Source organism: Amia ocellicauda, chromosome 23 (genome assembly GCF_036373705.1).
Source record: "Amia ocellicauda isolate fAmiCal2 chromosome 23, fAmiCal2.hap1, whole genome shotgun sequence".
In the NCBI taxonomy this organism is placed as follows: domain Eukaryota; kingdom Metazoa; phylum Chordata; class Actinopteri; order Amiiformes; family Amiidae; genus Amia; species Amia ocellicauda.
In genome coordinates, this window is record NC_089872.1 from 5454182 (window position 1) to 5476520 (window position 22339).

Sequence of the window (22339 nt, forward strand, 5' to 3'; positions counted from 1 at the left end):
TGCGGTGCTGGGGACGCACATTGACGTGTTCCCTCCCCGCACCTCCCCACATCCCACATGAAGGTTACAAAACGGAGGAGAGAGGAATGACCACAGTAGTTTCTGTACCAGGTAAAGCCACCCTTTACATCTCCTATCTAATGGCACCTGTCAGTGCACCGGCTTCCCTTCTGCAAAATAATTAGCCTGCTTTCATTTTCTCTCTAACGCACCGACGTTTCCTTATGCGTGGTTTAATCTAAATGGTCTTTTTCAGGGGTTGGGTGCGTGGGTGTGAGAGGGGGTGTTTTAGATTACATTAGGAAACGTGTAGGGGTGTTCATGCTTTGAAGCAGTGTTTTTGGGACGTCTTATTTATGCTATGGTTCTCACAGCTTAGTGCTAGAAAGTGGCCTATATAGAAATATGCCTATGAGGCGAAATTGCTGCAAAATGCATTGTAACGTATTTATAGTCTCCCCCTACCCCCCGCAGTTTATTGTATTGTAATAGCTCTGTTGCAACTTGTTTAATTGCAAAAGCTGCATGATTTGTATTGATACAGAGGACTGGGGCGTGGGGGTGGGGGATTCACATCAATACATGTCAACTCCATACATTCAAAATGCACATGAGATATTGTCTTGAGATGCACAATAATAACCTTCAGCTTTCTGTGCTTCAGATACACCACCACTGCAGCTATACAGACGGATGCATTTCATTTCAAATATCTCACCAGTGGTTTGCTTTAAATGACTACCCTTTCACTTTAAACCAACTTACTCTCTTTGCATGTATTAATTTTAACAATCACATGGATGCCACCTTGCACCATACTAAAGGGAGGAACAGTTACTACTTTTATGAATCACTGATGACTGTAATCGTCTTTAGATACCTATATGCATTTGATTCTAATGATGCAGAAATGCATTGTCACCGTCAAAGCTGTCCTTTCTTTCATTGATGTGACTGTGGCTGCAAAACCTCATTTTTTTGGAGCAAGAAAGGTTTGATGTATCTCAGATAAAGTATATTGTTAACTTCCAAAGTCAGTCATTAAATCATGCCATATTTAGAATACATAAAATACATAAATAAACAAGACATGGAACTAGATAAGGTCTTAGCATACTTCAAGTTTTGATGATGATTTTAGGGTTCTAGTAGTAAACTGTGACTTAGGCTTTTGTGTCTTCAAGGGCAGGTTTGCAAATTGCGGTTAATACAGAGCCATCACAATGTAGGCCTAGGTGTCATCTTTTTAAAGACACCGAATCAAGGTGTTCCTCGCTCCCATTTCTATTCTGTTCTCTATTTTCTAGAACACTGAAGAAGTCCCAACTTGAAATATTTGATCAAAACTGAGTTCCTAATACATTATTCTCATTACACCCTATTTGGATGGGCAAAATAGCATAATGATCAGTCTTATGTTAGTGCACCTATTGTGTAGCCTAGCTGCAAGAATAAAGTAACAGTGATTTGGGCTGATATTTTTGCCTATAGACAATGCAGATCAACAGAGGGCGCTGTTCAATGTCTCATCTCCCTGTTGCCTTTGATTGTCCTTGTTAAAATCAATATCATATTGCCCCTGTCTTTTGGTTAATGTGCAGTTTACACTGAATGTGTAGCACAGTTATTAGGTGTCTTCCTGCTGAAGATGAAAAAACTCATCAATTTGTTCTGTTGATGAGAAAAATAAATATATAGGATGTTGGTCTACTGGGTGATACTGCTTTCTTAACCGTTTAGTTAGCGGACTCACAATGAAATAATAGCATCTTTAAGGTGATAAGATAATCACCCCACTTGAGTATAAATTATGGGCCTTACACAGAGCAGGCAACCCTCCAATATTCAAGGTTGTCTTCATATTTTGTCTTCTTATTTTAATTATGCTAAATTCTACAGTGCGACAGTCGTGTCAGTGATTCAATTCCAATCTGACACAGCAGTTTGGTTTTTATAGAACTGTTCTACTGCAGTGTTGTGTTTCCCTGGCAGGTGTAACAAAATATCCTGTATTTCATTGACTTACAGGCTGACAGAGGAGGGTTTTGGCATCGGGTGAATTGGGAATCCGGTACATGGCATTTTAAGAAAGACGTAAGGTTTTTTGAAGAGGTTTTTTAATATGGTGAGAGGTTTATGTGTTCTTGAGTAAGACCCTGGAAATGTGGCTGCACTTCACCTCTTGAGTCCAAATTGAAAATGGCTGTCGCAGCTTCTCATTCCTGGGATTTAGACAATTTGTTATTTTGCTCTTTTAGGAAACCTGAATGCAACAAACCCGTGCTTGTGCAAAATAAATCCCTCACCTTCTATTTAGAGATGCTGAGACAGAAGACCGAAGAGGGCACATTTTCTTATCCGCCTCTGCCAGTATGAGTCTTTTCTAGCAAGATTAGCAGAGTACAGTTCTCAGAGTCTTGCTAAAGTCCTAAATCCATATTTTGTGGGGAAAGCCAAAGAAAGCTGTGCAACTAACAACTTTAATTCCAAACAGAGCGAAGCTGAGCCAATTATATTATTTTATTCCACTGAATTCATATTGACCTTTTTTTATTTTACACCTGAAGGCAACTAAAGAGAACTGCAGCAAAATGAGCTACTGTCTAAACACTAGGCAAAGCTAAAGATGGTGGTCTATAATGAGAGACTGACTTCCGAGAACCTAAACAAGCTCCTAACGGAGTTTACAATGACGAGTCATTAAAGAGACAGGAAAGGCTCATAGTTAATCAGAAATAAATGAATGTGATCTAGTTTCGTATAGACTTTCCTTGAATTAAAATAAAATTTGTATAGACAGAATGGTACAAAGTGGAAATTCAAAGGAGCAATGAGCTGCACTTGTTTGGGCCTTTCTACACTATTTTACAATTGGGAAAAAGAAACCAACATGTACAGTAAATGTTAAGCAAAAAATATTCAAAACACATTGCCTAGATCCCAGTGAGATTAGAACATGTTCAAATACAAACATTTAATTGTTGATTCTATTCATATTTTGAACAAATGAATGTATATATTGTTTTCTTCACATAATTTCTATCAAGTTTGGCATATCTGTTTCAGTCTCCACCTCAGGACTATGAAACACATATAAGAAATTAGTCTGGAGGCAAATTAGATTCTGATATACTGAAAACACAGCCTGCTAACCTACTGTGTGGTTGCATATATGCTGTTTACCCCCAGACTGCTGAGCTCCAGCCTAGGCAATATCTGGAGCTAGCTCAGCTGGGGTTAGTGTGGAGCAACCAAGTGAATCGACCTCATAAGATTATGTTGTCCCTAGGCTATGATGGTGCAGAGATATATTTTGTTTTCTATGCTGGTCTCTACATAAAATTGACCTGCTGAATCCCCAAAGTACCCCTCAATATAGGGGCATGATTTTGCTGGACCCTTTTCTAATTCGTCCACTGAGTTAACTAACTGCGGTTTACTTACCACATAGAACGGCACTTCTTGGGCAAAATGAACCCAAACCTGGGTTTTTATCCATGTTGTTTTAAAACAAAGACAAGGTAGGCTCTATGAGGAACTATACACAATACTTATTTTTGTAAACCCAGGAGAACCGGTACAGAATAGCACGTATAAACCCTCTTTTTGTTCCAGACAGTGTTTCAGTGACCCAGATTCAGTTGTATGTATTTCTCAATATTTAATTCATGACAGGGAGGGTTCTATTCTAGGTGAAGCATATTTCCGTGTGTGCAGTGCAGGATACATACTACAGAGAGTCTTGCCTAAGCGATGCCTATGCAGGTCCTTTTGTCTCCATTAATTCATACAGTTGAAGTTTTCAACAGAAATCATCTCTTAGTCACCAACACATAGTCCTCACAAAACTCCAACTAAATGGATCTAATGATGTCACCTAATTGGCTGTATTTGTTTATGAAATAGCTGAACCTTTGACAGCATGACTTCCAAATAAAAAGTCCCAAGGTGCTCATTTTTATACTCAAAGACTGATAAGTTTAATGTTGTAGTTTCATTAAATGTATGGATTATCCTCTCAGAATCTCTGTCCCATTCAAAGACACTTACAGTGAGGGAAAAAAGTATTTGATCCCCTGCTGATTTTGTACGTTTGCCCACTGACAAAGAAATGATCAGTCTATAATTTTAATGGTAGGTGTATTTTAACAGAGAGAGACAGAATAACAACAACAAAATCCAGAAAAACGCATTTCAAAAAAGTTATAAATTGATTTGCATGTTAATGAGGGAAATAAGTATTTGATCCCCTATCAATCAGCAAGATTTCTGGCTCCCAGGTGTCTTTTATACAGGTAACGTTCTGAGATTAGGAGCACTCTCTTACCTGTATAAAAGACACCTGTCCACAGAAGCAATCAATCAATCAGATTCCAAACTCTCCACCATGGCCAAGACCAAAGAGCTGTCCAAGGATGTCAGGGACAAGACTGTAGACCTACACAAGGCTGGAATGGGCTACAAGACCATCGCCAAGCAGCTTGGTGAGAAGGTGACAACAGTTGGTGCGATTATTCGCAAATGGAAGAAACACAAAATAACTGTCAGTCTCCCTCGGTCTGGGGCTCCATGCAAGATCTCACCTCGTGGAGTTTCAATGAACATGAGAACGGTGAGGAATCAGCCCAGAACTACACGGGAGGATCTTGTTAATGATCTCGAGGCAGCTGGGACCATAGTCACCAAGAAAACAGTTGGTAACACACTACGCCGTGAAGGACTGAAATCCTGCAGCGCCCGCAAGGTCCCCCTGCTCAAGAAAGCACATGTACAGGCCCTTCTGAAGTTTGCCAATGAACATTTGAATGATTCAGAGGAGAACTGCGTGAAAGTGTTGTGGTCAGATGAGACCAAAATCGAGCTCTTTGGCATCAACTCAACTCGCCGTGTTTGTAGGAGGAGGAATGACCCCAAGAACACCATCCCCACCGTCAAACATGGAGGTGGAAACATTGTGCTTTGGGGGTGTTTTTCTGCTAAGGGGACAGGACAACTGCACCGCATCAAAGGGACGATGGATGGGGCCATGTACCGTCAGATCTTGGGTGAGAACCTCCTTCCCTCAGTCGGGGCATTGAAAATGGGTCGTGGATGGGGATTCCAGCATGACAATGACCCAAAACACACAGCCAAGGCAACAAAGGAGTGGCTCAAGAAGAAGCACATTAAGGTCCTGGAGTGGCCTAGCCAGTCTCCAGACCTTAATCCCATAGAAAATCTGTGGAGGGAGCTGAAGGTTCGAGTTGCCAAACGTCAGCCTCGAAACCTTAATGACTTGGAGAGGATCTGCAAAGAGCAGTGGGACAAAATCCCTCCTGAGATGTGTGCAAACCTGGTGGCCAACTACAAGAAACGTCTGACCTCTGTGATTGCCAACAAGGGTTTTGCCACCAAGTACTAAGTCGAAGGGGTCAAATACTTATTTCCCTCATTAACATGCAAATCAATTTATAACTTTTTTGAAATGCGTTTTTCTGGATTTTTTTGTTGTTATTCTGTCTATCACTGTTAAAATACACCTACCATTAAAATTATAGACTGATCATTTCTTTGTCAGTGGGCAAACGTACAAAATCAGCAGGGGATCAAATACTTTTTTCCCCCACTGTAGTAGCAGTAAATGGATACATTTCAAAGTATATGATTGGCTGTAGGAAAAGGTTGGGCACGTTGCTCTGTTTTGTTTTGTGGAGGCAGGTTTAAACACCTGGACTACTATAGATTATCTGGAGGTTATGGGGCTAGTTAACAAACCCTTTTAAAATAGTTTCCTTTAAACGCTTTCAGTCTTAACCCCAAACTGGAAGAAGAAAGGTAACCATTCAATATGATAAGAGCAAAAAATAATAATTCTGGGGACACTTCTTTTTCCGACTGATTAAACCATTATCTTGTGAAAGTGCTGTTTGAGAGAGAAATCTTTAATTAATTGGCGATATTCATAGTCAGGTGCTAAAAAAGGCACGGAGGTCGCTGCACATCTTTTCACAGCAATTCCGATGTCATCCAGATATAGATCCTCCATCATTTCATGGAATACAAATGAATTGACGAAAGACTCATGGGTATTGTGGGATGAGCAAATGCTGTGACTGCCTGGGTAAACCTCCACTGAGTTAAGACACACGCGTGCATTGTGTAGAGATACCTTTCCTGCTTGGTCATACTGCTCGGATTCTCTGGCTCTCTCTCCCCCAGATGCTTTTCTGTTTCTTTTTGCTTTGCTCTTTTCTGCAATAAGTGCATAAAGCATAGCTGAAAGGTACTGCACACTGGAAAAATCCAGCATGATTTAGTATTCAGGATTGTTATCTGTCAGTTCATGCATGTATTGTTTTTCCTGCTGTTCTGGGCACCGCATGCATAATGGCACACATTTCTTGTTTTAAATGCAATATCCTGCTCCCAGCTGAATGTACTGTGTAAGGAAAAAAACACACCATCTCAATAATACATTACATGGTAGACTATTGCTGGTTTGTTTTGCTAGTTTATTTCCCTAAATGCAACTGAAATGAATTATTCTTGAAGAAAAAACATTTGGCCGTGCAATTGTACAATTAAAATCAGCTTAACAGTGTAGCACTATATACTAATAATGTGTGCCATACAGTAGTCCATCTCACTTTCAATTCTCCTAATTTGGAAGTGCTCATGTTTGAATACATTTTAGTCTCAACATTGGATATTACATGGCTAGCTGATTATGAAACATCTGTGAACATTAGTTGCTAAAGAAAAATGTATTATTGGTTGGTCATGGGATGAGAATGAATGGAAATTGTGAAAGAGAAGAGGATGCAAAATACAACAAAAAGTAACCATTAATTTTACAAAGTGTCAAAATGTGATTCAAATATGTGTTTACAAAGATATAAAAACTCTACAGGTGGGCATTCCTTCATTTTATTGCAGTTTAAAGATTTCCTTTCATAAGTTGGATGGAAATAAGACTTCCATTGCACAGTATTTTAGGCCCTTGTTTTACAATTTGTGCACACATAAATAAGTCTACACCTTGCTTTAAATGTCATGTATCTTACTAGGGCTGTAAATCTACCTCCAATTAGCTAAACTTGTAAACACATCATAAATTTGATTATCCACCATTTAAACAAGCATAAATGAGCATTTCAGTAATTAATCATTTTATATTACACCAGCAATATTTGAAGTAATATGTTGGTCCATTTAATACTTTGAGGTGCTTATCACATAGATTAAAAGTATTAAAGTCAAACATAAACATTCTGTCAATATAATGCATCTTTAATTTATTTTGTAGGAAAACGAGCATTATTACTGTAAGGTGTATTCTAGCTTTACCTTGCACAACCTTAAAATAAGCATAAGGAATTTCAGTTTCAGAATAGTTTTCACTTTAGTTTTTTAGCATTTGGTATTAAATATGAAAATAGCAAGGTGCAAGGTTCAGAATGATTTTTATGGAGAATAACACAATGCATTGGGAATGAAAGCATTTGCATGGGTGCTCTGTTGTGCTAACTGGAATTTGCATTATCCAGACCACAAATGCTTTTGATCAGAAATACATTATTCAAATTCAATGTAAACAACAGTGACAATAGTGTTAAGAGCTCAGTGCTGCATAGCTGTCATTTCACAAATTATCTTAAGGCTTCTCCTGTTTATAAAAAGAGGAACCCAAGTCTTCCCTTGTAGTTTAATGTTGAATTTTGAAATATTTGACTGTAGAGAAAGTCCACTTGCTCAGAGAAGTTAAAAATGAAACAAAACAGTGGAGTTTACCCTTTAAACTAAAACAGTTAAAGAAATGGTTCATCTTTACGTGATCCTCAAATCAACTGTAATTGTAAAGGTAACTCTGCTTCCTGTAATGTGATTAATACTGTGTACAATAAACAAACAAGTAAATACTACAGCTTGTGAAAAGGTACAAGTGCCATGCTGTAAAATTATGATTTTATGAAATATAATTTGGGACACTAAAACATTTTTTAAATTGACAAGTGCACTGTAAGGGAACATGCTAAGGGGCTGGGCCAACTTTAAAGGGGAAACTGAAGAAACCACACCAAGGATGTTGGAAGGATTAGTTTTAGTTTTTTAAAATAAACTATTGTCTCAATTATTATTTAAAAAGTTTTACTATTACTAAAACTACTATGATTTTAAAATTATTATTATTATTTTTTTTTTGTCTGATGGGGTTTTAAAAAAATATTTCAAATATGTATTTAAAGGTTGAAACTCTTACAGCCCTACCTTACTGTATTAGGTAATTTAAAATAATCTCAAATATATTTGCAGTTCTTCAAACCTGGTGAAGCTGATATGGATATTACCAAGCCTCCTCCAAATTTGTGCTGGATATGGGCATTCAATAAAAAGCCCAGTTAGTTAGCTCTCTTACTGCCTGAGTATTAGAATTAACAGGTCTACAAAATGTTGTATTAGTTTTGAATGCCTAAGTAAGAAGTACTGGATTATATCAACATTGTTCTCTATTTAAGATTCATAAGGAACCTGTTACACCCCTTATTGTCGATTTTGTTATTCTTCAGTAAATAAAGTCAGTGATTATTGTCACTTGCAGTTTCACACACACACTCATTATGTTAAACTTTATTGAAATAACTCATTAATCTTTATCAGCTGAAACTCTGCTGGAACTAAATTTCATTTCACTAGCACCATTTACTACAAGCTACATTTAATATTTAATATTTTTCCTATAAAAACTGTGCTTTGTTATGAGACCCTGCTATTTATATAACCTGCATTTGTCTCTTATTAAAAATGTTTGTTTGTTACTGATGGGATATTCTGTTGAAGCTGTAGTCTGTCCTTTAGATTATTTTTCTTAACAAAAACTATTCCAGTAAGAATAGCTCATGGTCTCTGTTTGACAAAGCTGATTGCCAGGAATCAAGTTTTGCTGAATTAAGAATTTGCTAAACACACATTTTAAATCGGAAAGACGGGGGATGGGAGAAGAGCATTCTGTTACACCAGTTGCATATGTTTTTTATTTATGTGATGCTTTCCCTGTGCACTTTCTGGCTTTTGGTCTTTTTTTTTTTTTTCACTGGAATATTTATCCTACAAAAGTATAATCTAAAGAGAAATATCTATAGAAGACCTCACAAACCCTTTAACACTGCATTGTGTTTATGCATAATATGAACCACTCTGAAGAAGATGTAAGTAATCAACAACCAACTGCTATTATGATGTTTTTTTTGTGGTGGTGGAGGGTGAGCTCATGTACTAATTACCTTTCATTTTTGGAAGTTCACACTCCAATAGGGTGCTGTGGTAAATTGAGTGTTGGATGCTTGCTGTAGACTAACTGCAGATTAGCAGTGCTGTTTGACCCACTGGAGACCCGGGACTGAGTGGCAGGGGGAGGTGTTGGGGTCAGGACTGTGTTGAACTTCCACAGAGCGACAGGGGTCCTGCAAGCACCATGCCAATCAGTCAGAGACCTGTAACCCAGTTCCTGGACAGCTGCATTGCCTTCTGGGCTGCGGTCCGAATGACTTTGTGACAGTAGTTTCCAAGTTTGTCACGTTTTCGAAACCTCTACCCACTAACAGTTTCTGTTGTCTTACAAAACGCCCACAGAGCTGTTGCTCTCCAGGACAGCGTCTGCAGGCCTCTGTCCTAGATATTAGATAAATGTTTTTAACAGCCTGAGAGGACAGTGTTTTCACTGAAGGTGAGGAAAAATGAACCGATTGAATTAACTACCCTTTCCCAATTCATTCAATTTGTGAGTTTGAAAAGCAAGCAAGAGGCTAACTATGTTTTATTTTGAAATACAAACCAACAACCAAATACATATAAAAAATAAGAACCCATTTTACATATTCGCAATAGTTTAAAGGTCTTTCCTTATGTGCTGTTTCATTTGTTCTTTTTCCTCTTCCTTTTGGGGTGGGGTGCTGATTTTACAGATGCTTATTTATTTTTCTTTGCTCCATAACAGGATTGCAGGTCTGTGTTTCAATTTTGTATTACATCAGAGTGGTAATACAAACACATGAAAGTGGGATAAATGCCAAGATGGAATTTAGAGATGCTTACATGTGTCTGTGTTGAATCTCCTGCAGATAAATGGCTCGTTTAAGTTGGGAGCTGCCCGTGTACTGTCTGGCTGGCCAATGCAGTGCCTAGCACCAGCTCTTCAGGACGAAGCAAACATGAACGGGGCTGGGGAGCAGGCCGATATCCTCCCGGCCAACTGCATGGTCAAGGACCGCTGGAAAGTGGTGAGTATGGATGGTCATTGCAACCAGCGTTCAGATTGACGTTTGTGAAGTTCAAACACTCCAGTGATTGGAAATTACTGTCATTAATGGAAGATCAGCCCATTTGGAGAGTTTACAAAGCTGAGAAACATGCTGAGATGGATATACGCTACTGAGGGATTTGGCCCGATTAATCTTTTAAGACTTTCACTACAAGTGCTATTAAAATATAAATATATATGTTGTGAGAAACTAAGTAAAGCCACCAGACACAACATTCTATACAGCAAACCAGCTGTTACATAGACTCTGCCATTCAGTGCCTCAATCCAATTACTTTCAGATCTGTTTGGAAATGCTTTTTATGTTGTTGCTAATTCACATGGATACCGCCAATTGAAACGAGCAGTGAAATGACAATGTTGCCCACTTGACTAATGCACAGTGGGATTATGGCTCAGTGACACAGAACCTTAAAGTGCCCTTTAATGCTGTCTTTGAGGATGGTTAATTGAGAGCTCTCTAGCCTAACACCTCCATTAATCTAGCTCATATCATCTAGGAGGAAGGATGACAAGGCATCTGGGATTGAGTTTAGAGGAGCTTGTGACTGGGCTGCATCCTGCCTCTTGTGGCCTTTAACATCTGGGCCCAGTCAATCAAGGACATTTATTACTTATTCACTTTATATTTCTCATAGTCAGTTGAGGATGAGTTGGGGTTAAACATTGAATAGTCTCCTGCAATACTACACAAAAAAACAGACAAACAAATTATTGTTTATACAATTAATTACTTAATATTCATCTTAAAGGATTTGTTGTTATAATGCAATTCCCTGTGCTTCTCCCTTTTATATAATACCCAGTTTGGTTTGCCAATTATCTGATGTGTATCTAAAAACTATGTGGGAATGTATTTATTTAACTAACTATCAAAACTGGTTTAGCTGACAAGTGTAGGATATAAAATGTATTAATAACCTTAAAAAAGAAAATCATATTACATTCCTTTATTTTTTAATTTAAATGATTTTAAATTTAAATATCATTTTGACTAATTAACCAATTTGCACATCAGTGGTTTAGTTTATCTGTGAAATTTCACTCTCTTGGGCATTTGGATGTTCTTTACAGAGAGCAACAGTAACAGGAAAAAGTGACACAAATAATATATGAAAGCCCTGGTTGTGCACAGTGGAGCTGTCTTGTCTGTGTAACGTAAACTGAAGTCGATTGGAACTCATGCACTATATTCTGTGGCTGATCAATAATGCTTCTGGTTTTCCTCAAACTACAATTGTTTCAAGAAAGAGCAGGAAGTTAAATTGTAATCTCAAAACAAAAGCCACGATGCACAGTGCTTTTACATTTCAGATGAGTTTTTATTGATGACAGATGGGCTTTCTGCTGGTTGATAGGCAAAGGAAATAAACTATATTGCCCCACTGGCTAATTTAAAAAACTGTGGAAAATCTGTGGTTTAAATGCCCAGTTCTAATCAATGCTAAAATCAACCATGCATGTTTCTAATAGATGGAGAGAAATTGGCTGAGGCTTGCTTACTTTTTTCTTTTTTACAGACAGTTGTGGACTTTACTGAACACTAGGGCTTTATTGTGTACCATATACTTAGACCATGTATTCTCAAAGAAGGACTAATATATTTTTAGAAGTAATGCAGATCCAATCAATTAATTATTTCTTGATTATAGTCAAAAATATCTTATAACACAACGCCTTTTCTATAGATTCACCCTTGCAATGGGTGCCGTCTTCATGCAAAAACAAAAGCAAAGGTGGGACATATATGGATAACAATTAATCGAGATTCAGCACATAGCAGAGACAGCATACAAGCATCAACACTACGATGAAGAGTCTGGCTGTGTCCTGTGTCCGCGGCTCTGGCAGACACCATCTTGTACAAAGCTGATGTTTCCCCTTTTTTTCTCTCCTCTTTTTCACGCTCAGCTGAAGAAAATCGGGGGAGGAGGTTTCGGGGAGATCTACGAAGCCCTCGACCTACTGACCAGAGAGAATGTAGCACTGAAGGTGGAGTCGGCCCAGCAACCCAAACAGGTCCTCAAGATGGAAGTCGCGGTCCTGAAGAAACTGCAAGGTGAGTCAGACCATGCGCCGTGTGGGGTTTGGGCCTGCCATGGCACTTTAACTTCCCTATATCTTATTCCTGCTCTGTTGTTTATTGTTGAGAGGGTATTGTGCCCTTTGGTGTATATTTCACTACCTTTGACAAGGACCAATACAGGTTTTGTTTTTTGTTTTTCTTGGTATCATGTATCATGGGTAGTTATTGCTGAGTTGGGATGTGGAAAATGACTATAAACTGGAAGGGATCAAATGGCAACCCTCCCGTACATCCACCCCCCCCGCGAAACTGAACACAATGCATGAAAGAAGACATCTTGACTGGAGTGAGAAACTTTCATTTTATAATGAGTAACAATCTGTATGATAAAATCGTAAAGAAACAATACAGGTACAATAAGTAAAAATGCATGTTTCTACAAAGTCGCACTTGCTCTTTAAAGGGAGTGTTTGTATGTTCAATTTACGTGGGCTTCATATCTTGCTTTTTTTCATATGCTGCTGTGTGTGTCCCTGGCGGTTCTCTTGTTATTTCTACTCTGATTGTCCTGTGCCACACTTAGTAACTCCTTGAGCACACGTTCCTTCTGAGAGTCCTCCAGGCTTCTTTACAGGAGAGGAGATACAGAGCAGAGGTTGTGTCACACAGGAAGATGTCTGGAAGAAACTAGCGGCTTTGCAGAAAATAGCGGACCACTGATTTTCTTCCCAGTTACACCTCATCACAATCAGTCCCAGGAGTATTCTGTTTGCGTTTGCGTATCTTGCAAAATCACTTGGGCTCCTGGCATTTTTTTAACTGTATCAACACAAATATCAGTAATACTGTGATTCAGTGAAGATATTACAGAAAAGCCTATAAATAATCCTACATTTGCTAACCTTATCTGAAAAGGCTGTGTGTGACTTGAGTTATTTAAACTTGCATTTTGAGTAATAACACATGCCTTTACTTCATAGGCGATTGTTTCTTCTGAGTGTGCTTTAAGATGGAACCAAATGCCAGTTTTTGATTGTATTTGAGGTACAAAAGTAAAGACTGACGTTCTTTATAATGACACATTACGGTCATATGTAGCCACCTCCCTGAAAGTTGAAACATGACATTGGAGAGCTTGACTTCCTGCTTGCTGCCCTCTGGAAGCTAGAAGTTGAAAGTATTGATGCTGCTGGAAAAAGATCAGACATTTTTCTGCTGTAACAGAAAGATTAGCTACTGTCGGGAAGCCGTTTCCGTTCTCAGACGTGTCTACTGGGAATCCCTGATATTGAAAACCTGAGCACACACATTCCCAGGGTGTCTTTCTCTAGTCTCCTTAATCCATTGATATTTCCATGTGAGGAAATCCCTGGTTTAGCCATATTTGCAGCTCCCGTGGTCAGCTCAGTGCGAGTATACCGATGAAAGTAAACAGCGCAAGCATTTGTTTCCAAACTGCAGGGCTGTATTGTAATGAGACTATAGCCATTTGAACATGTCATTTTAACCTACATTACATGTGACATGTTTTCAGGCACTTCAGTGGGGCTCAGTTTATTTTCTATGGAAACAGCTTTGTACAATTATTTTTTAAATAATTAGTCTAAATAAAACATTATGTACATCACTTGAGAAAAGACAATGCCAAGTTACAGATTCTCTGTGTGTTCATTTGGATTCAGATTAGTCCTACTATAATTACCCAGGAACAACACACTGTGCTTGAACAGTTTTCTCACCAAATAGCAAATGTGCTAGTTTTGAGCTTTCTTATCCTCTATGAAAATACATTTGTGAACCTTTAAGAACTGAGGAAAATGGTGTACAGATAACAAACCGTATACAGTAGATTTGCCAGTGACTAATACAAAAATGATTGCCTTATTGTAAAGACATAGAAACTATATTGACCACAGTATTTAAAACTGCATCTACAGGTATATGCTGTACATATATTAATATTTACAATTGTGTTGCTCTGAATACTGCATTAAGCTTTTAGAGTATGTTTTTTTCCCCCCGTTCTTTCTTGCTGAGAACCAAGGTACATGCTGAGTCACAGGTTTATGAGAAGAAAGAAAAAAAGGTCCATGACTTCTAGATAACTTGAAATTAAGGAACTTAAGGGATTCCAAAGACTAGCATCCTATATCAACACATTTCTAAAACTGTAACTGTAATTGCTCTTTCATCCTTTACAAGCTGGAGTGATTTTTAAGCAGATAAGAATCCAGTGCTCTAGTGCTGAATATCGCAAGACGAGGGTGTCCCGGAGGCCGGTTATTTCAATGTACCCAAGGCTCAAACAAAGCCCGTCTCCCAGCAGCTGTGTGTGATTCTGGAGAAACAGCAGAGGGACACACCCATACTGCACCAAATGCAGATTTAAAGCTGGAAAGACTACGTGGAGCAATTAAAGGCTGTATGTTTAATGCTTGCCAGGTTGTGAATGATAAATAGGGAAACATGAAAGCCACACTACTTAAAGAGTAAAAGCAACAAGTCAGAACTCTGCTACTAACTTTAAGACAGAACACTTGTTGACCAGTGATATATATAAGTGAATGTGTCTGGGTGTGCTTGCTTCACTATATAGTGTATTTAATTCAAATATTTTAGTAAGCGGCACTGAATATGTTTTTTCCACCAAAGGGAAGAAACTTCAGGGGGATTTTGAAAGGTTTTATGCTTCAGTGCCAAATTAATGCTTCTAAATTGGCTGATATTTATTTGGAGTTGATTTAAAAAACATTTTACTGTAATTATAACACCGGGCACGTCCGCAGAGATCCTTAAACTTGCTATACTGTGTGTGGTGCTGTGGTGCATTATTCCAGTCCCCACCCCAGTGACTCAATCCTGCTGCTTTTTGTGTCTCTCTTCACGGGATAAACTGCTAAAGATCAAGCTGAAAAAAACAAAAACGGCTGTATTAATCAAGCACGCCGTCTAATTCAGACTTAAAAATGCAATGGAACCCACACTGTTATGCCCAGTGGCATTCGATCCCTGACATTTTTCATCCCGGGCATATGCTGCTGAAGAAACGTTTCAGGACCTGTACAGATAAAACACCAGGCAAATGAGCTCTGAAGACCAGCGGGCCCCGTGCAGGCTGAGAGACAGTGCAAGGCCTTAAAATATGCAGTGATTATGAATTCCTTGGCAGTTCCTCTCAGATACAGGACTTTAAGTTACAGTTGCACCTGTCAGATGCATTCTTTCTGGTTCATAGCCTGGAGATGCTCTAATGTTACTGCCAGGCATAAAAAAAAACCCATCCAAACCAAAATGTTTAATGAGCCTGAAAGGTTTGCGTGCCGAGCTTCAGAGAATGTCTAGAAATACCTTTTGTGTCCTTTGGATTCTATTTCTTTATCTTCATGTGAGTGCCAGTACTTAAAAGGGATTAGTTGCTTAAATGCCAGTGCCTTTGCTGTTTTTTGGCAGCTACAGTGGTGTCAATATTTTACAAAAGCCTGAGCACATTGTGGTTACTTGTGAATGTCATATAGAGGTAGCCCTGATGATGCCAAACCCAAATGAAAGAGATGATGTTATAATCCTAAATTTTTGAGTCCATTCCTCCGGGATCATTACTGGTGCAACAATGGCATATTTTGGGCTTAGACATGCTCGCAGTCATGTATAATATTCTACTGTCAAGGCACTAGATGGCAGTATAACCAGAAGAGTATTGCCCCCAGTACACCGGCGCTGCCTTAAATTGCCTTAACACTGTCTCAAATTGGATTGCATGGTGGCGACTTTTCTATTTTCTTGCACAAGCCAAGTATCCAATAACCAAGTAAATTCAAAACCCAATCCTAACCCAAACCTTTACCCCAACAGTCACTCAGCCCAAATCCTCTTCTGCCTCGTATTCTGTGTATGAACAGCACGTCTTGGTTTGGAGGCCGAGTAAGATTTGATAATATATCACACATGACTGTAATTGCTTGTAATCAAGTTATGTCCATTTGCAAAACCAATGACCTGTTACTCGTTGTTCAGCAGTGATTCATCTGTACTGGCAGTCATCTGGAAAACAAAAGCTGCAGTTCTCAATCGTTTGTGCTGAAACTTGTGGCAATTTTTACATAAACTACACAAAGTACTGTATTCATGAAACCTGCATTAGAAAAGAAGAAATGTTTAAACAGGCGTAAAGAACCTGACATGAGGAGCTTGTGAAGCTAATCCAGTTATCCGTTCTTCGTCACTTGCCTAATTGATCCGAAAAGTTTGAATGCCTGAGACATGTCGTTGCACTCCTAAGCTATTATTTTGAGGAAGACTCTGCAGTAAGCACATTCCAGTCACGTGTGAAACAACAAAGCTGAAAAATACTGATCAGTACCGTAGACCTCTGCAAAATACGCAGGTTCTCCATTTCAGCCTAAGGCATGACCTACAGCTAGTAGTTTCGATCTTTTCTCTCATGAAACAGCAATATTTCAAGCGGCTGATGGCAATGATGCGGGTATAATTCATTCATATACAAATGACTGTCAAAAAGCACACAGCTGGTACTTTTCAACATGCCGAATAATCTGCACTGACTGAATAAATTATGAAGACTATCCTTTGATCATATTACATACATACATACATACATACATACATACATATATATAAGTAAGGATATCAAACATAAAGTAGTATTCCTTGCTGTTATTTTACTGTAAACTTTCTTATCATATTGACCCCTTCCACTGTGGACCAACTTCATCCATGTGTCATGAGGGGTTTTGGCAGTTCAGTTCTAATAGTCTCCCAGAGCATGTATATCTGCTCTCTCCTTTTTCAGTCTCCTGTGAAGCTCATCCCATAACATTTCGGGGGTTAAGGATCTGGGACTGGTGAAGTCAGGGCCTCCATTTTAAAACTTGCTGTACTTTATAATGGAAATTCTGAAGGTTTTTTATTTGATTAGCATGATTCCCATGATGGGAAAGACAAACCGCTTTACCCAGAAGCAGTACGAATGGGAGTGAGATGGAGAAGTCACGCTTTTCACTACAATTAGGCAGTGGAGTCTGAGCTGTGCAAAACAGGATCTGACATTTTCTCACCTCACCTCTATTCCAGTGGAAGTGGAAATATAAAGGTGGAGTTGATTTCTGCCAACACAAGTTAATGTCTGTTTAATGACACAGCATTGGATTGGGAACAAGCTTTCACACTACAATTTCGATAAGCCGGTTAGACCTAAGATCTAAAGGAAATACTGTGATGTCTTTTGGCTCACTCACTCACAAACCACTTATACTCATGGGACAGGGGTAAAACACGTTTTAAGTTTTAAGTATCTCGGCAATGAGATTGATCAACACCCTTTGAAGACTGTACTGTACTTGCTTTTTTTGGAGTTTTCATATAGGTTGCCATTTTTGCCATATTGTAGTATAATCTATACAACAATGCAAACGACAGACAATCTAAATCAACCAAAGGAAGCAAGCACTCTCTAAAAACAGATTTAGCAGCCCAGGTCCTGCTAAGGATTTTTAAAGGGTTTGTTTAGATTTCTTCCTTAACCTTTATCTCATATAAGTTCTTGAATCTTTGCAACCGGGCTCATAGTGTATGAGCTTTTTATGGTGATGTCATGCCTCTGAACTTAGTAGAGCGTTCAAACCCCCCGTGCCTCAGCAGAGCAGCCTTTGCCATAGTGGATTCGTCGCTCCGCTGGTGGAGTTGTGCAGATCAGACGCTTGGAGGTTTGCCTGAGACGGCGTTTCAAATACGAGAGGAGGCTCTGACCACACACGCTTCTCTGCATTAGCCATACGCAGTGTCTCATCAACTTTCAAGGTCTCTTTAAGAAACATATATTTAGAGAAGATACACTGTACCCTCTCAGCTCGCCTTCCTTCAGAGCCTGCTCCGTTTCCACCCTCGCCCTGAAGTGGTGAAATGACCTCCCCACTGAGGTCAGGTCTGCACAGTCCTTGAGCACCTCTAAGTGATTACTCAAGACACATCTGTTCAGACTGTACCTGTAATATAGCAGCCAAATCCACTGGGCTGCTCAGCGCTCTTGTTGTTTTGCGACTGATTCTTTATGCTCCTGTCTACTTATGTATTGTTAGCACTGTTTTTCTCCTATGCCTACCTTTTTTATGTAAACTGTAAGCCTCCCAGGATAAGGGCCAATAACTAAATTATGATAATGGATTACACTTGCAGACCATTCTAACCTTCTACCCTGAAACCCCTCTAATTATGTGGACCCTTATGTTAGTCACCAGCTTACATAAAGCTAAATTACATTTTTTTCTAAATATTATTATTCTCCTGGAGGTGTATGTATTTTATAAATATATTTAAATATATGTGGGTATGTGTGTATAGAGAAAGTTTAGAGAATTTTATCAGGGTGTTCAACATTCAGGTAAAGTTCCACCAATTATTTTGACATTTTTCCTACACTCACACTCACTGTACTAATTAGTGCTGAGAAATATTTATATAGAAGAATACAGCAACAAACTCAGCCTTTGATGTTTTTATATGTTGCCCTTGGGGGATGATTGTTCTTTTTAAATTTTAAAATTTTCTCTATTGGGATTGATTTAAAATGTGAGGGATGTCATGTCTCTAGTGATTCCTTAGTTAAATAACTCAAACCTTGTCTTGTTCTGTGAAATATTATGAAGTGTGTGCCATTATAAATCTGCTTTCATTTGATGGGAAAGATCTGCAGTAATAATAATTCCTTTTTATTTTATTCTACAGGAAAAGACCATGTCTGTAAATTTATTGGATGTGGAAGAAACGAAAAGTTCAATTACGTAGTCATGCAACTTCAGGTAAGATCTCCCTTCTCAACCAGCCTTTTATTTCAAAGACCTACAAACGTTTTTAGTTTAAATCAATAAATCAGAACAAATCGTTCATCCTGTTACATCCAAATTGTTTCTTGATCTAGGTCAATACTTCATATTTTTTTATCTCATATTAAATTCTTTAGTTAAAACATGAAAAAACCAAAAGAACATATAATAACATGGTTTTGTTAGGATTACTTAGAGCATGAGCGGGAACAGTCATTGTGGAAACTAGCAGATGCGTTGTTGCGTCCAACTTGTTTAGGTTAAACACACAAATGTCATCAGAATCCACTTACAGCCTCATTGTACAGCACTGTATGTGAGCTTTATGCATTAGCACAAGGCCTCCTGAAGGACTGGCTTGGAACCGGGTAGCCTTTTCAGCTGGCTTGCAGAAAGCCCTGCTGCGTGGAGAGCTGTAATTTCAGCCGTTTCCATGTTTTCAACCACTCTGCCAGTGGGTTCTGGAGCAGGGGAAACAGGAGGTTGATGAATCATCTCTAACCCTGCCTCCAACTGGAGCTGTCTCCTTTCTCCAAACCAATTTACTGAACATTTAAGCCCGCTACTCCATTAATTCTTGCTGATAAGAGACGAGCTCGCTTTTTAATTATAAATGTTCTCATTTCAATATGCTTACTGGCACTCTCTCATTTCCTGCCTAAATGTTCACAGACCTATAACTGATATGGATTGATGAACAACAAGTAACGTTAAAGAAGGACAGATTAAAATGGAGTCCGAGAGAGGACTGTTTGTGTTCTGATTTGACCAAAGTTAAATGTATTCATTTTTTATGCAGTTTTTTTGGCTAACAATAGCTATTAGACTATGATACATTTATGCAGTATACTATATATTGAAATGCAACAATGAAAACCTAAAGCAGCCAAAAGATTAAGAATAAAAAGGACTGCTTTGGGAACCTTAGTGTTACCCAAGCCAATTACTAACTAACAACCGTGCAACACTAATACAGGTTAAAAAACTTGAAAACTGTATAACTGTGTCGTACACAATTATAATCATCCTGATCATATGTAGATCTCTGTGGACCCTAGAGATGTAGGGTCCCAGAAAATTCTGAGCATTTTTCTCTGAAATGCACAAATCCTCTATGTATTGCTGATACCGATCTAGTGCTTAATCTGTGAACGTGTACATTTTCCCGGCCCCTAATCAAAAGGTAATTTATTTGTTCTATGATATACTGGTTGACTTTTTGAATATGTCGGTAATGTATAAATAACTTTTGTGAGAGTATAGCAAAGATATCTGTGGTTTTTGTTTTCTTTGAGTATATTTTGCCAGTTTCAGTTGTGTGAAGTCCATGTCCATGTCCACTTACACACAGAATGCTCCCTCTGTTTACCTCCACAAGAAAGAGCCATAATTTTCCATTGAAAAGCAGTGCGTTGAAATTCTCCACTCTAGTACAGTAGAAGAGAAGAGCTGACATACATCCCCTTTCTGAAATGCTTCTGTGAAAATAATGCAAAGTTTTAACTGAAGTCTGACTCTTCTAATTAAATGCTGATTTCTTGTCTAATTCCCCCAAAACAGACAGTGGGCGGGTTGATTGAAACAAAATTATTATTATTCATTTTTAGTCCATATATATTAATATTACACATTACATTATTTTATTTCCAAAATAAGCGACCCCACCATAATGGCTTAAATGGATATTCAATTGTTTGATAATAGAAAATTCCAAAGAAAGGCCAAATATTCCTTGCTAATTGTCTCCCTACAATAATACATTTGTTGGGTTGAGTTTTGTGGACCCTGGGATTGAATACAGATTGTCTGGTGCTAATGGGGTGGGGGGTGGACAGCTAATGGCTGTTACTTGAATATTCAGTAACAGTGGTCTTTTCTTTCTTTCAGGGAAGAAACCTAGCGGACCTCAGAAGAAGTCAGCCCCGGGGGACCTTCACGATGAGCACAACCCTGCGATTAGGAAAACAGATCTTAGAATCGATAGAAGCCATTCACTCCGTTGGGTTCCTCCACAGGGATATCAAACCCGTACGTACCGCCCTTTGTCCCGGCCTGTCTGTACAGAGCACCACCTCTGATGAGGGTAGATGCACATATCAAAGAATCCGTCCATTATAATGTCAGACTGTTTGTTATAAAGGCAGTGCACCTGGACAGGATAATTGGCTGAACTCCGTATTTTAATTAACAGTGATAAATATCATATTTTTTATTATAATTCATAAAAAAGTGTCAGTTCCCAGTCTACCCATGCCTTAATATCTTCTCATTACCACTTTGGGGTAATTTCCAGCATATGTTAACGGCAGACAAACATCATTCACTTGGAAATCTGTGAATTTTGTCAACCAAACAGGAGCAATAACTCAGTCTGTAAAATTGATTAACAATGGCATACACTATATATATATATATATATATATATATATATATATATATATATATGTGTGTGTGTGTGTGTGTGTGTGTGTGTGTATGTGTGTGTGTTGCTTTTCTGTTGGACTGTTGCAGATCATTGGGTGAAGAGCTGATTAAGACTTCAGCAAATTTGGGACCTCATTGGTCATTTTTTTCTCATTAGTCTGATCACAGTCTCTTTGGAAAATATTCCCCAGAGGTGATGATTTACTGAGTCTCACCAGAGAATTCACTTTGGACAATACTCTATGCAAACTGCCCCTCAGCTACTGACATTTACATAGCTCATTAGAAGCTGCAGAGCAATGCAGATGCAACTGACTAAACACTGAGGAAGGCAGGCTTGTACGCTTGTTCTCGTGATGCTGGTTTCTGAGAATAAAAAAAAGATCATATATCTATAAACTGAAGAAGCAAGAAGTAAGGGATACTTTTAGTACTGCAGCAATGTACCAATGACCAATAGATCACCCCATAGCAGCATTTACTCACTCCAACCTATCCAGCACATATCAGCTGCAGAAATACATACAGTAAAAAGAAACTGAGGGAAATGGTTACCCTGCCTGCCTCTTATTCGCAAGATTTTACTGTGGCATTATTGACATTATGATTATTTATTTCTCAGCAAATGCCCTTACCCAGCGACGTCTGCTATTACACATTAAAGGAAAACTAAGATAAATAGCAGATATAAAAATACTTTATTGTGATCTTTAAGTGTCATGTCATGTATTTTCGTTATGTCAAAGCCTCTCC

At 38.6% G+C, this 22339-nt stretch overlaps 1 protein-coding gene across 1 annotated transcript in view; it reads left to right on the forward strand.

Moving 5' to 3' along the window:
• Positions 1-10103: 10103 nt before the first annotated feature.
• LOC136719373 (tau-tubulin kinase 1) overlaps positions 10104-22339 on the forward strand; it is a 57714-nt gene continuing 45478 nt past the window's right edge. Inside the window, exons 1-4 of the mRNA XM_066697297.1 lie at positions 10104-10256; positions 12209-12356; positions 19065-19138; positions 21050-21190. Coding sequence (XP_066553394.1) covers positions 10149-10256; positions 12209-12356; positions 19065-19138; positions 21050-21190 — 471 coding nt within the window. The 5' untranslated portion in view covers positions 10104-10148. The remainder of the gene's footprint in view (positions 10257-12208; positions 12357-19064; positions 19139-21049; positions 21191-22339) is intronic.